This window comes from Spermophilus citellus, assembly GCF_964194105.1.
Source record: "Spermophilus citellus genome assembly, chromosome: 2".
NCBI classification, from domain to species: domain Eukaryota; kingdom Metazoa; phylum Chordata; class Mammalia; order Rodentia; family Sciuridae; genus Spermophilus; species Spermophilus citellus.
The window spans coordinates 182,389,317-182,404,045 of record NC_138183.1 but is presented as its reverse complement, the minus strand read 5'-3'; the positions used below and the strand labels follow the sequence as shown (position 1 = coordinate 182,404,045).

General features: G+C 35.4%; 1 protein-coding gene across 1 annotated transcript in view; it reads left to right on the top strand.

The window, feature by feature from the left end:
- The window catches only part of CCDC83 (coiled-coil domain containing 83), a 59,132-nt gene extending 47,867 nt beyond the window's left edge, over positions 1-11,265 (top strand). Inside the window, exons 9-12 of the mRNA XM_081281789.1 lie at positions 3,618-3,739; positions 6,691-6,770; positions 7,273-7,472; positions 10,083-11,265. Of these exons, the coding sequence (XP_081137915.1) occupies positions 3,618-3,739; positions 6,691-6,770; positions 7,273-7,472; positions 10,083-10,244 (564 nt within the window). The 3' untranslated portion in view covers positions 10,245-11,265. The remainder of the gene's footprint in view (positions 1-3,617; positions 3,740-6,690; positions 6,771-7,272; positions 7,473-10,082) is intronic.
- Positions 11,266-14,729: the final 3,464 nt, after the last annotated feature.

The following is a 14,729-nucleotide window of genomic DNA, read 5'->3' as shown; positions in this document are numbered from 1 at the left end:
TCAAATTCAACATACCCATGGCAGGACTTACTAAATTCATCCTTAAATTTTCTTTTTCTATGTTTCCTTTTCTACCATCTGTCAGCTTCTCCTCTTTCCTTTTCCTTATCCTCTATTTCACCAAGTAGTTAGTGAGTCTAGGAAACAAGGAATTAAAACAATTTATATGCTTTCTATAGTACTTACAACTATCTTTAAAATTCCTTTATAAAGTCATGGTGAGTCAGGTGTGCTGGCACATGCCTAATCCCAGCTACTCAGAAAGCTGCGGCAGGAGATTGGTTTAGATTGAACCAAGTTCAAAAACATCCTGGGGAACTTAGCAAGATCATGTTTCAAAATAAAAAATAAAAAGGACTAGGGATGTAATCCAGTGGTTCAATCCCTAGTACCCAAGTAAATAAGTAAATAAAACAAAGATAAAATTGTGATGAATAGAAATTCATACTATCCCCCCAAAACTCATCAGAATAACTCTCCAGTTTAAAGCAAGGTATCAATAATTTAAAAATAAATCAAGGTGGGCTTAATAATTAAAGAGTATATTAGGGATAAATTTACTTCTTACAATTTTTTAAAATATGACAGCATGATCCTATAATAATAATTATGCAACTCATAAGATGTTATAGATTTTAGGCTTAGGGGAAATTACTACAAAATTTATATTTGATAAGAAAGGATTGGTGCCTTGGCTCTTTCTGCTAAAGTCACAAATTATGTTTTACTTTTTAAATATTTTTTCCTTTTCAAAATTCAATGGAAATAAAAGAGAAAAATATCAAGTTTAATTGAATCACCAACAAAAAGAGATTGGTAATAAAGGACAAATCATTATAAGAAAATTCAATAGATTTAATTTCTCATTAGTTCAATAATTACTCATTTTAGTATTATTAAATTTATTCAAAAGATTAATGAAAACTATTTCCAGTTAAAATATTATCATAAGAATTAAAAATTGGAAACAGAACAAAATGTATGTAAATTTCTTTGAGGAAGGTTTAGAATGAGTAACAAAAGATATTTAATAATGGAACTTCTGGAAACATCTTTCCAATTAACTATTTTTACAAAATAACCAAAACCTTAGATCTCTGGGAAGGATACAGAGATGCTCTACTGCACGATTTTCATTATCAGGCTTTATTTAACATACTTAAGAGGAAAATGAGAATTGGAATTTTCTAACAACTTGGACTAATTTAACAAATGAAAAGCCAGAGAAACGAGACAGAGGAATTCTAGGGAGTTAGCAATCAGAATGTCAAGTATGAAGAGACATCAGCTTAAGTAGATCTTCTAGGTCCCTGACTTATATAATAATTTTAACTAAATTATCTTTCTCAATTTCTAATTTCTATTTACATTTCTTAGGTATTTGGGGACAAGTAGTATTTCACTTTTTCCTCCTTTTCACTGTCTTATCCCAGAAATCTAAAGGTACTTATATGACTGTGAAGAGGAACCAGTTTAAATTTTCCTAATATTTTAAAAGGCAGAGAGGGAGAAAGCAATTGATGAGAACATTACTGAGAACTTTAAAGGGGAAGATGATATTGTGGATATCTTTAGCCTGAAAAGCTGGATGTAACTCTCAAGAAAGGATCTCATTCCCAACTTTGGAAAGAGACCAAGAACTATGTGTGTTACCTCCCAAACATGCCAAGCCCTTAGGTCAAACATTTCCAAATGTGCTAGTATTTTTCTCTGCTTACAACCTCTAACTCTAATTTGTTTCTTATTCTTTGACATTTGAAAATCATAAACTTCTCCTTAATGCATTCAAGCTTATAATCAAGTTAATTATTTCTCAACATATGAGATCCTTGAATACCAACATCTGGCTTTGTAATTTTGTATTATGAATTTAAATGATTTTGCTAAATTGTTTCATGCAGGAAATAACATATGCTTTTCTTTCTAACTCAAAGCCACCAACAGTGTTTGAGCCTTTTCTGTGACACTGGTATTACTTTATAACTATTTGTGATTTTGTTTATGGGATTATAAACTATCTTGAGGGAAGGAGACATGACTTACCTTTGTATCTTTCTACTTATAGCTCAGAATCTTGTCTACACAAGATTTCATATATTTAATAAATGACTTGAGTGATAGAACTATGCATGTGGAAATATATCAAATGCTTCAAGATTTTAAAATACAATTAGATCCCAGTAACAAAGCAGAATGTGTTAGTTATTTTCTTCCATGTACTCATCTGAGTTCTATTCTCTGCAACTTTTGACAAGAAATAGTGAATCTAAATTCTGCGCCTTCATTGTTTCAACTCATTCCCTCAAACTTGCATTACTGCCTCCTATTTGTCCTCCTACTATCCTCATCAGCCTACCACTTTCTATTGTATACTCTTAGTTCTAATTCTTCTATCTTTCTGATCCTTCCCCATGAAGATTTATATTGCTATAGGTCTTCTTCTATATTGCTCAAACTGCTTTCAGTGGCAGAGATGTGAGTTGGGGGTTCTATCTAATAACACTCCTTGATATATTCTTACCATTATCAAGCCTTCTTTAGTCAAAATTTACCAAAATATACTTCTTAAGGACTGATGAAAATTCAATCAACAGAACTGCCAACTTTTATTCATATTTTATTTCTTCAGTAAACATTAACTAAGCTTGTTGTGTCTAGCATTACCTGCCATCACCTAGAGGATAAAACCCAGGCTCATTAGCTTTATTTGACCCTGATTGTCCACTTCCTCTCCTGCTTCTCTCTGCTGCCGCTTTGCATGTATCCACATCAAAATAACTGTGCCTTTACATATGTTGTTCCTTCTACCTAGAAAGCAACTTCTTGCATCTGCCTGAGGGATCTCTACTGGGCTTTCAAGATCTGGATTAGATATTATCTCTTCTATGAATTCTCCCTATCTGGACACCTGACAGAAATAGTGTTCATCTCTCTCTCCTCCCACAGCAGCAGGAAAGCTTCCATTATGGTTTTATCACATTGATTTCTATTTTTATCTCCATTTTCTCACTAGGCTAAGAGATCCTAAGAAAGCTATTGTTATCTTGTTGTTCATTTGTTTCCAAAGCATAATATTGTTTTTGGCACATAGTAGGCATATAAAAAATTGAATGAATGAATGAACAAATAGTATTTCATCTACCTGCCATTTTCCAGAACTACCCCAGCACTTAGAACATAATTGTTTTATGGGGTCTAATAGAAAGGTCTGTGCTGCTGCTTCTTTTTTTTAAATACTATAATATAGCATTTCCCCCCAGTGTTTTCATTGTATTGTTTATAATTACCCTTAGATAGATTTTCATCTAGTTTTCTTTTCTTATTAATCTCTGCCTCTAGCTTTTATATAAATTCAGCAGTATTTCTAAAGGTAGAAAAGAACAAATTCTGCTTCCTGTAAGAGCCACCTAACAATGAAACAGTTTCTGATAATGACCTAGAAAAGAGTCCTACCTATTCCTTCTTACAGAGGAAGGATAAAGCAAACCCAGCAATAAATAATAACTGATAGAGCTACTCCTTAGGCACATGCACTTTCAGGAATTAAATTTGCTATAGAAGTCTTTATAGATCTAAATCAATAAGTACCAATACCCATTCTCTTCTTCTGACAACAGATTGCAATTCGCAGGAAGGAAGTTGAAGAATTAGAAAATATTATTCAAGAACTGGAAGAAGAAAATTTGGTGCTTATTGATCAACTGTTCAACTGTAGACTTGTGGATCTTAAAATACCCAGGTGAAAGTCATTAACATATCTAGAAATTATTTGGTAAACATTTGTCATCTGTAAAAAAAGTTCTGTTTTTTTAAAAGATAATTTAAAATTTCAGTGCTTCAGTCAGATTGCAATAATCAAAAAGAGAATAACTCACAAAATGGCCACAATGAGGGTATAGGATTATCACTATTGACCATTGATTGGTACAGCGTAAACTTTGACTTATTTTTTCTACCAATGCATTATAGTCACAATAACACAACCATGAATATCACAACTGTCAACCTTCAGAATCCTACACAGCCACAAAAATGGTAAAGAATTAAAGGTAGAATTAAACAGAGCAGCAGAAAATGTATGAGGTATAGGGTTAGCACAGAGAGGGGTGAGGGGAAAACCAACTTTCTCTAAGCTTTTTCGAAGTGTTCTGGCCTTCTGGTTATCTCAGAATTATTTCCTCTGACAAAATAGTCAAACTACTTTGGAAGTGAAGAAAACAGACTAGCATTCCAAGTCACATTTGTTCTTGTACCAGAGAAACCAAATATATATGTATATATGTATGTATGTATGTATATAATATATATAGTTAGTGTTTTAAGTTAGCGATTTTTTTCTTACCTGACAAAAAAAAGAGACCCTGGAATATGAAATTAAAATCAAAAGTAACTTTTATTCTTTTATTATTTGGATAGTCAGAAACAAGAAGTAATCTGAATTGTAGCATGTTTAGGAAGAGAAGGAAAATCACATAAATGGGTATACATGTGTGAGTATGGGAAATAAATATTTAGATCTAGGAATTTGGCATTAAGCTGAATACAATAGAAAAGCCAAGAAAAAATTTTCTCCCAAGTATTTCCCAATGCTGTGTGACATGGAAAAAATACCATCTGATACATGATGAAGTATTTGTTATTACAAACTTCCTATTGTGTTCCAAGAAAGGTAGATACAGGCAAGTTGTGGGTTCCTTATTTTCCAGGCTAAGCTATGGGTATATGGATATAAGATTAAAGAAATTGGGAGATAGTGTAATTCCTTTAAAGGCTGAAAGCTGTATAGGAGAAGATAGAGAAGAAGCCACTTGCCTCCCTTCCACAATTGTTTGCTGCTCCTGGAAGAGTAGATACCAATGTAGATGATGTAGATGGTGAGGCTGAATGAATTGATTACTAGACATCTGTACTTCCAGTCTCTTGCACTGATGCCCTGGAGAGCCCCTAAGGGGTAAATAGTGCCTGTCTGCTCTCTAGTAGGCAATGCTTCTGTAATCAGGTCTCTTAGCTCAATATTCCTGTCCTTCCTCTAATCCTTTGCTGCTGCTGCTTGCTGGCTTCTTTGTGATCAGGTTTAATCTCTGCCATCTATTGCAAGTGTGTGGCTTCTAACCACTGTTAGACCTGTTGTTAACTTTCCTGTTTTCTGAATTGGCCAACCTTAGGAGGGAGCTACCTTCTAAATGGCCAGCTCTACTTTTCTGCTTCAGTAAACCTAGTTTAGTATATTTGATTTGGTGCTGACATTGATATGAAGTTAGTAATAATCATAACAGACAGAATTCTTTCATTGACTGCAGAGGACTTGGCAAGGACAGAAAGGGATATGGTTTTTTTTGTTTTTTTTCAGTGCTGGAGCTCAAACCCAGGGCTTTATTTGCACATGCTAGGCCAAGTGCTCTGCCACTGACCTACGTTACCAGTTCAGATGTGAAACATTTAATGTGGATTTTCATTAACTTTTTTTTGCTATGTAATGTACAATTTAACTCTATTCTCTGTCTACTCCATGAAAATCTTTAGTATAATCCACATTGTTCACCAATGTATTAGGGATTTGTTTTCTTTAGTGAGAAACATGGAATTCTTGCTTCTAAGTCTTGCTTCTAAGTTGGAAAATATGAAATCAATGAATTGATGAGCATATGCTGCTGCACCTCTCTGTGCTCTCCTTTTCAGAATGCCCCCTGAATTTTCAATAAGAAAATATTATTCCTTGAAAGCTCTATATGGCATTTCCATGAGATCTGCCTGAAAAGAGCATGAGGCAATGAGATCCTGGCAGATGTGCAAATCCCTTATACTTACATCACAGCAACTAAAGTAAATCCCTTAAATTAGGGGCTTTCAGTTAAAGAACATAAATAAAGTATCATCCAGACACTTATGGCTCCAGCAAATACTGTTACATACAATGTGTTCATATTTAAAACATAAAGACAATTTAGTAGATTGATTTCACATTTAGCTCTGACCTATAGACAGATATGTCTGAGGCTATAGAATTGTTTCCTGACTTTACCATTTCAAATAATTAAGACCTTACTAAATATCATAACCTTTATAAATATAGCTTTCTCTCTCTTAACAATTATTTTTATTGTCACTTCTGTACCACTATAGGGCAGCAACACTTGATAGTTCAATTTGCTGGGCTTGTAGCCAAAACATGTAACTCAGGGAAAGCCAGGACCCAGATGGCATCTTGGGTTCCAATGGTTGTCTTCATCTCAAATCCATCACATTTAGGCCACTGTCATTCCTCACCTGCATTACAACAACAGCAACCTAACTGGTGTCATGTTTATTCTTGTTTCTGGAACTTTAAATGTGCTATTTCCCTATCTTAGAATGCTCTTCCCTCACTCCCAGCTCTTCCCTGGTGAACTTCTGGTTCTTCAAGACTCAGCTGAGGTTTTGTCTCCTCCAGGAATCCTTCCCTATCCCCTAAGGTTAACTCAGATGCTGCTTCAGTCTTTCTGCTCCCCAGCATTCTCACACTATGCCAATGACCCATCTTGGTACAAACAATTATTCTAAAATACTGTAGGACTATATATCACCCACTGTGCCCTGTACCTATGTTTATTTTCTGTGTGTCTCCAGCACCCAGGAGAGAAATGGATATTAGTGAGCACATAATACAATATTTACTGACTGAAAGACTGTTTTTCTTGTTTGTTCTTTTAGGAGACTGTATCTTACTCAAGCAACTGGGCAGGAATTGCCACCTGAAGAAAAGTCTTTGGAATCTGCAGAACCATTTATAGGTATTATTTTGTCACAATGGTGTTGACATGTTTTTCTTTTAATTAGATAAATAGCTATTAAGCATATATTATAGGCAGCAACTTACACACAAAAAAAGAGCTATTCAGGGAATAGATACAGGCCAGCTCCTCTGGATTTCTCTCCTTATAATGCTTGAACTAATCTGTCTCCTCTCTCTCTTTCATGGCACTTTCTAATCAAATTCACCATCTTTCATAATGACTTAAAAATATGGTAATGAACAGTGAGGGGGTATTGCCTATATTGACATAGTTCCCAATTTAGCCAACCCACAGATTCCCAAATGATCGCTGTAACTTATTAGCTAACAGAAGGAATTACAATTTAAGAGTTCCTTAAAATGCCCTCCCTTACTTTAATCCATAATTTTTCCTTTCTAATCCTCAAATCTCTTTCAAATTAAAAATGTGACAAAGGATGTATTGCTTTGTCATAATTTTGCTTTTGTCAAATAAAGTAATTTATTTGCATTCATCCTAGAAGAAAAGACAAAAAAGCAACCCACAGAAAGTGGAGACATGTTGAGCTCATCATTTGGGAGCAGTCTTCTCCATCTCAGTCATGAAGATGGTATCAGAGATGACCAGCATCTAAAGATAAGGGAAGAGGACACCTTATGCACAGAGTTTGGAGATTCTCATGTGAAATATTTACTATATGAAGATGAGCGGGATTTCAAGGTAAGATTCATGAGAACACAACTTTGATTACTAGGAGAAAGCTGTTTTATTAACTGAGAAAATTATCTTAAACCATGTATAATGAATCCTATTTGCAATTCTTACTAACTGGCCCATCATTCACATCTCTCATCGGATATTATTTTTGCTCCTACCCTTGGCCAACTTGCTTACATATATTCATTTATAGACCTCCATTACTAGAATACAATGTAAGTTATCTAATGTTGCATAATGAATTATTCCCAAACCTACCAGTTTAAAACTATATTTATTCTCTTTTGGGGTTTCTGTTGGTTAGGAATTCAGGAAGTACATTTCTGGATAATTCTCACTTGGGCCCTTGGGCAGTTGTACACGGTCAGCTAGGGCTACAGTAAGCTGAAGGGTTGGTAGGGCTGAAGTATCCATTTCTGAGGTGGATTACTTACATGGCTGACAAGTTGATGCTGGATAAACTGGGCATCCTAGTTCCTCTGAATAAGGGCCTCTCCAGTGGGTGCGAGTATCCCTTTGTTATGATGTATGGTTTCTCCTACAGTGAGCATAAGGTAAAACCTGCAATGTTTTATATGACTTAGCCTTGAAAATCATATACTATCATTTCCATCATATTCTATTGCTTGATGTATGTTCCAATCAAGGAGAAGGAACATAGCTGTTACATCTTCATGGGGGAGGGTTACCATCACATTGTAGGAACAGCATGTGGGGTAGGACATACATTAGGCATCTTTGGAAAGCATAAATTTTCACATATACCATCAATTGAAGCCTAGATTATAAAGGCTTTTTATTTGAAGTTCTCTTTTTGGTATATTCCGGTTACCCTCATGTTCATTTATTGCTATTTTCCTCCTTGGTCCCACCAAAAATTTAAAAGTTCTTCTGGAATTTAAAGTCTGGTAGGAGAAAGAAGGATGCAAAAAAGCAGAAGAAATGAAATAAATCCTTATTTTAAGTAATTACAATTCAGTCCTTGCTACCATCAAGTGATCATTTAAAGACTAAAATTCAGGGGCTTAGGAAACAGCTTGGTGGTAGAATACTTGCCTCACATGCTTTAGGTCCTAGGTTTGATTCCCAGCACCATCAAAAAGATTGACGTTTTAGTCTACCATTCAAATTTCTCCATGTGGACCTTGAAATCATGAATTCTGGTATATCATGATGATCTCAGGCTAGAGGACAATTGTCTATACAATCCCCAAATTGGGGCTTGTGGCTGGGGATATGGCTTAGTGGTAGTGCTTACCTACTATGCACAAGGTCCTGGGCTCAATCCCCAGCATAGGGGGGCAAAAAAGAATTCCAAAGGCATTCTTTTAAATTTTTTACAACATATTTTTTTAGTTATAGATAGATACAATATCTTTTATTTATTTTTTAATGTGGTGCTGCGGATCAAACCCAGTGCCTCACATATGCAAGGCAAGCACTCAATCACTGAGCTACAACCCCAGCCCCAAAGGCATTCTTACTGTTCATGAGTTTGTGGTACATACAAACTGCCATGGCCACTGTATGCAACATGTAGACCTCCTATCTTACATTTATCTTAGCTCTATAATTATATATTTTGAAAACTAAATACAACTCTACTCATTTTTGAGAAATAAACACTGCTTTCTTTTTTTTCATTCAACCTTAATTCAAATAAATATTGAGAACCTCATTTCATGCCAGGTACTTGTTAGATGCTTGGAAATTTAAGCGGGAGAACAGGAAAATAAAGTCTCAAAGATGCCTGTATAGTAGGCACAACCCCCAAATTGCTTAGAGGTTCATAGAAGACAAATAAGAATACCAACAATTACCACACAAGAGGAAATGTATCTCCTGTATCTGTGTCTCTGACGGGTCTATGTGCTTGTTATTGCAACCCAGCACTGGATACATGGACACTCAGGAAAGGTTTGCTGAAGTTTTAAAGGAATTCAAAAGCAAGGGTTACGGGTTGGGAGGTTTCCAAGAGGAAAGAATGTTGGGTAGTACCCGAGCTGGTTCAACCGAGTTTGGGGTTAGCTATGGAATGTCATATAAACTAGTTTTCTAATTCTGCTTATTGACATCTTAGACCAATTTGGCAAAATGTGGTAAGTTTTATTTATATGATATCCAAATATCCCAGGAAAACAGTGAAGAATGTGAAAAGTTGTCCAGCATTAGGATATTTAAAATATTATTTGCAGAATCTTCCCCTTGGTTCTTGAACAATACAGAAAAGTTTGTTGTGGCTATATCCTAGCCAGTTGAGGGCTATGCATATAGGGCCAACACTCTTTTTCCAATTAAAAGCCTGCAGTGGATTTCCCCTCTAGCCAGTATCCCACCTACCTCAATTCCCTATGAGACAAGAAACCAGCCTTGCTTTTGCTTTTTCGGATACTTACCTACTATGCCCTACCAGGCATGTAAACTTACAAAGTGTTTTTTATTGAGTTTTCTTTTTTTATAATGGATTTCATATTTCATGTGTTACACAGCATTCAGGTAATAATGCAGAGGGCTATGGAATCTGCCAGTTAAAGGCCAACTATAATATAGAAAACCTAATCTTTCAACATTAACTTGCTAGATAACTACTCCTCTTGTGTTTCTTCATCATAGGATTTTGTAAACTTGGGCCCACTGTCCGTGAAGCTCATGAGTGTGGAGAGCAAGAAAATGTCTATTCATTTTCAAGAAAAGGAGAGTCCAGTCAAATTCTTTGAAGACGTCAGTTACCCAGAAAGCCGCATCACTTATAAGATGATGAAGTCTTTTCTCTAAGACTGAAAGTTGCAAAGTAAAAAATTTTCCTTATAAATGCTTTGGGAGTTGAAGTAACCAGTTGCCCATTTTACTTAGTTACACTTTGGTCCATTTTTAAACTTATCTCTAAAGGTTATAATTGTAGTTAAAATCAAATTTCAAGTATTCAGTCATTTATTTGCATAGCATTAATGTCAAAAATCAAAGTACACTTTGTATTTCTACACTGAAGTACTGAGAACCATGACATTGAATTTAAAGTGGTCTTTGAGGTTCCTTCCCACTTAAAAACTCACTGATTAACCTATGACTCCAATATGAACTAGATCAATTAGAAATGTTTCTAAGAAAAATTTCAAGGTTTGCATAGCATTGATTATACATATTTCCTTGTTAGGGTGCTGAGAAGCCAGTCTATAATTCAAGCCTATTCTTTAACCCTACTTATAATGAATATTAAAAATTTAGATACAAGTAAGTGAGGGAGTTTATTTATTTTTTTAAATAATCCATTAATAGGGGGATCTTCCCCTCACCAACTATATGGAGTCCAAACTGCTGAGTCCCTACACAAGGCAATCACCACTTCCCTCTGTAGGTACCATAAGCCACATGTAATGTGACATTGCACTCCTTGGATCATCAAGAGTCGGTACTAACACTAACTGCCATGTTTCTGTAATCCTTAGTGATGTAAAAAATAAACCCTTCCAGTCATCAATGGGAGATATTATTAACATTTTGGGTAAGAACAATTGTGTGTTCTTGTTACAGTTCCTAGTTCCTCAATCTTAAATGCTGCTAACAACACACTCCTTAGTCACTAAAGTAAAAAATACCGACTGATTCAGTTTCCCCTGGTGGGGGGTGAGTAGTACCCAAAGTACCAACACCAATTGAATACCATTAAGTGTCTGTTCAATCCCCATTGTGTTCAGTTTTCCTGTCCCTTTCTACTATCTTCCAAGTAGCCCCATGAAACAATAGTAAACAAATACCATTGTTGAAAGTTTCCTTTACTCTGTGGCCTTGACTGGCACCTGACCTTGACTGATGCCTGGTTCTTCATTTGTACTTCTTTCAAGTGGATGGTATTTATTCTTCTATTCCTCCACATTTTCTAATGTCCATATAATTTCACCAGCTCAATGCCTGTTCCACACAGCTATTCTGCAATCTCACATGAAATTATTCCTTTTGAAGTTGTATATACATGTAACCCTCTACCACTGAGATAGAAAAGAATAGGCAGTTGAGAGAAGGTAAGGGACAATAAAGGTTGACAATAGGGTGATCATAAGAAAAGCCATTTTAACATGCCCAGACATGTTATAAAACAGTTCCCATTTCTCAAAAGGCATGTTTCCATCTCAGCAGAGCAACTTCATAATCTGGCCTGTGCCTGCTATGGTATAATTGAAACATCAAAAACCAATCAAGAGAAGCTGATCAACTTCTTCTTTGGTGCCTTTAGAAGAAGGAAGACTTACACAGCACTCTTGCCTCTCCCAAGCATGCTGCATCAGGATTTCTGAGTCTTTCACCTTCCTTTTAATAAAAATTCCTGCTCCCTGGCTTACCTTGGCATTCATGCTGTTCATCCTTGGACTCCATGAAATACAAACCTGATCCTGACTCTTGCTGTTAACACCACTGTCATTTTGCTATAACTTGCTAACCCTTCTTTGTCACTTTTCTCCATGATCTTGAATTTAGCACCTGGTTCACAAGGCTCCTTTCTACTCTACTTCATGTCCTACTGTATCCAACTATGATTCTATTTGACCATTCCAGACCAACTCTTACCCTTCTGAGTCCCAAAGGGTGGCCTTTATGAACTACATCAACTGTCACCCTTGACTTCTAAGTTCCAATTTTTTTTCCCTCCAGTGGGAAGGGTTCTGACAGATAAAAGAGAGGAAGAAGGGTAAGATTTATTCCTCTGGCTTCTTCTCTACAAGGTCATACAGGTTAGTGGGATCTCACTGCCAAAAGATACAACTCACTAATATAGCTACTCTTTTGTTTTTGGTCCTGGGGATTGAACTCAGTGCTTTACTATAGAGTCATATTTCCAGCCCTTTTCATTTTATTTTGAAACAGGGTCTTGCTTATTTGCTGAGGCTCAAATTTGCAATTCTCCTGCCTAAGCCTCTTGAATCACTGGGATTATAGGTGTACACCACAGCAACAAGCTCAATACAACTTCTATTTAGGTCCAGTAACTGCTCCTTCCCTTTGCCCCTTCAGGCCCAGGAGTGGTAACAGTTTCTACCTGTTGCTATCCCAAGGGAGTTTCACCATATCTTTTAATTTCCCTTAATTCTGCCTACACCTTTGTACATATCCCTTTATTAAAATTTCCTTAAATAACCTGTTGGAATGTGCCCTTTGTATTCTGCTGGAAGAGGTGAAGGCTAGAGATATAGATCTGGAAACCAAAAGAAAAGATTGAAATTAAGGCCATCAGGGGCTGGGGTTGTGGCTCAGAGGTAAAGTGCTCCCCTAGCATGCATGGGGTTCAATCCTCAGCACCACATAAAAATAAAATGAAGGTATTGTGTCCACCTATAACTAAAAAAATAAAGATATAAAAAAATAAGGCCATCAAAGCCCAGGTATTACTTAAGGAGCAGAGAGTCAACAGAGAAGAGAGCCAAAGATGCATTTAGGATACTGTACCCTGCAGAGGTGGGGCTTGAAACAAAGGTATCCACTTCAAAAGATCTGAAAACAGGTAGACTGAGTCTAAGTAAAACTGCAAACTAGCCGTGAAACAATCCAAATCCTGATTGCTTTGGGGGTGATTTGCTCCTTACTCAATATAATTAATAAAGATATAAATTCTTTTCCTGTGGGGGGGGGATTCAGTTTTACAGCTGGAGATGTAGCTTAGTGGTAGAGTGCTTGCCTAGCATGTGCAAAACCCTCAGTTCAATTCCCAGAACTGGGGAGAAAAAAGGCATTAAGTCAGCAGATGATCCAGATATTCAAGGGAGCAATCTAAAACTTTAAGGATGTTATTATAAATATAGTAAAAAAAATCAAAGGAAAATAATGAAAATACAGAGAATTTCAACGGAAAATTAGATTCTATAAAACATCATAAAATGGGAATTTACAAAACAGAAAATAAATAAAAAGTTCTATGGGTTTAATGGTAGACTAGGATCAGAATAAGCCAGGATTAGTGAGACTTGGGAAAAGTCAATATCTGATAGTATTCTCTCTAAAATTAAACACAGTTTTAGAGAGAATAAAATACAGAAAAAGCAGAACAGAGTGGTAATGAAAATCTGGGATTAAACACTACAACATACATAGAGTTGGCCTGTGAAAATAAAAGATGAAGAAATAGTTGAAGACATAACACTTGATAGTTTTTCAACTATTAATTACCTTGATGAAAGATATTAACCTATAGATTCAAGATACTCAACAAACCCCAACCAGAATTAATGCCAAAATAAAACAGCAACAAGCTCACACAGACACACTATAATTAGATTGTTGAAATCTAAAGTGAAAGGTAAACCTTTATGGCAGCCTAAGAAAACAAATATATAACCTTCAAAGAACCAACAATAAGACTTTAAAACACAAAACTTTCGGTTGAAACTATGGAAGACAGAAGACAATGGGAGAATATCATTAAAGTACAAAATTGAGAGTGGGTGGGAGAGTCAACCTAGACGTCTAAACACACACAAAATAATTCTATCAAAATTAAAGTTCAAATACATTTCCTAACAAATAATAGCTGAAACAATGTCAATGATACACTTGAACTAGAAAAAATATTGTAGGAAGTTCTTTAGGCTGCAGAGAAAGGATCCTAGATTGAAATATGAATCTGCAGGAAAGAATAAAGAGCAGAAGAAAATAATATTATTTTAGTAACTGTAATAACCAGTGCAGGGTGAATGTGGTTAAAATACTGTATGCTTCTTATAATGTTTGGAAAGTAGTGTAAATACTGGTTTGTGGTAAACAGTAATTTGAGAATGAAAATGCAATTTTAAGGGTAACCAATTAAAGAAAAATAAAAACAGTAATATATAAAAAGATAAACGATACAAGATGATGAGGTTGGATGGAATAATAAAAAGTACTTGGTTTATTTTTTAAAAAGGGAAAGTTGAAACAGATAAAGAACAAAGAAGGCTGGGGATGTGGCTCAGTTGGTAACTCGATCGCCTGGCATGCGTGGGGTGCTGGGTTCAATCCTCAGCACCACATAAAATAAAGATGTTGTGTCTGCCAAAAACTGAAAAATAAATATTAAAAAATTCTCTCTCTCTCAACAAAGAACATGAATAGAAAACAAATAGCAAGATAGTATATTTAAACCAAATAATAGCAGTAATTATAATATATGTAATGGAATAAATAATCCAATTAAAAGACAAAGATTTCTGAGTACACTAAAAAATCACTTATGAAGATACTCTATAAAAGGTTTCACACAGATTGAAAGAAATTAAAGATTACAAAATACATACC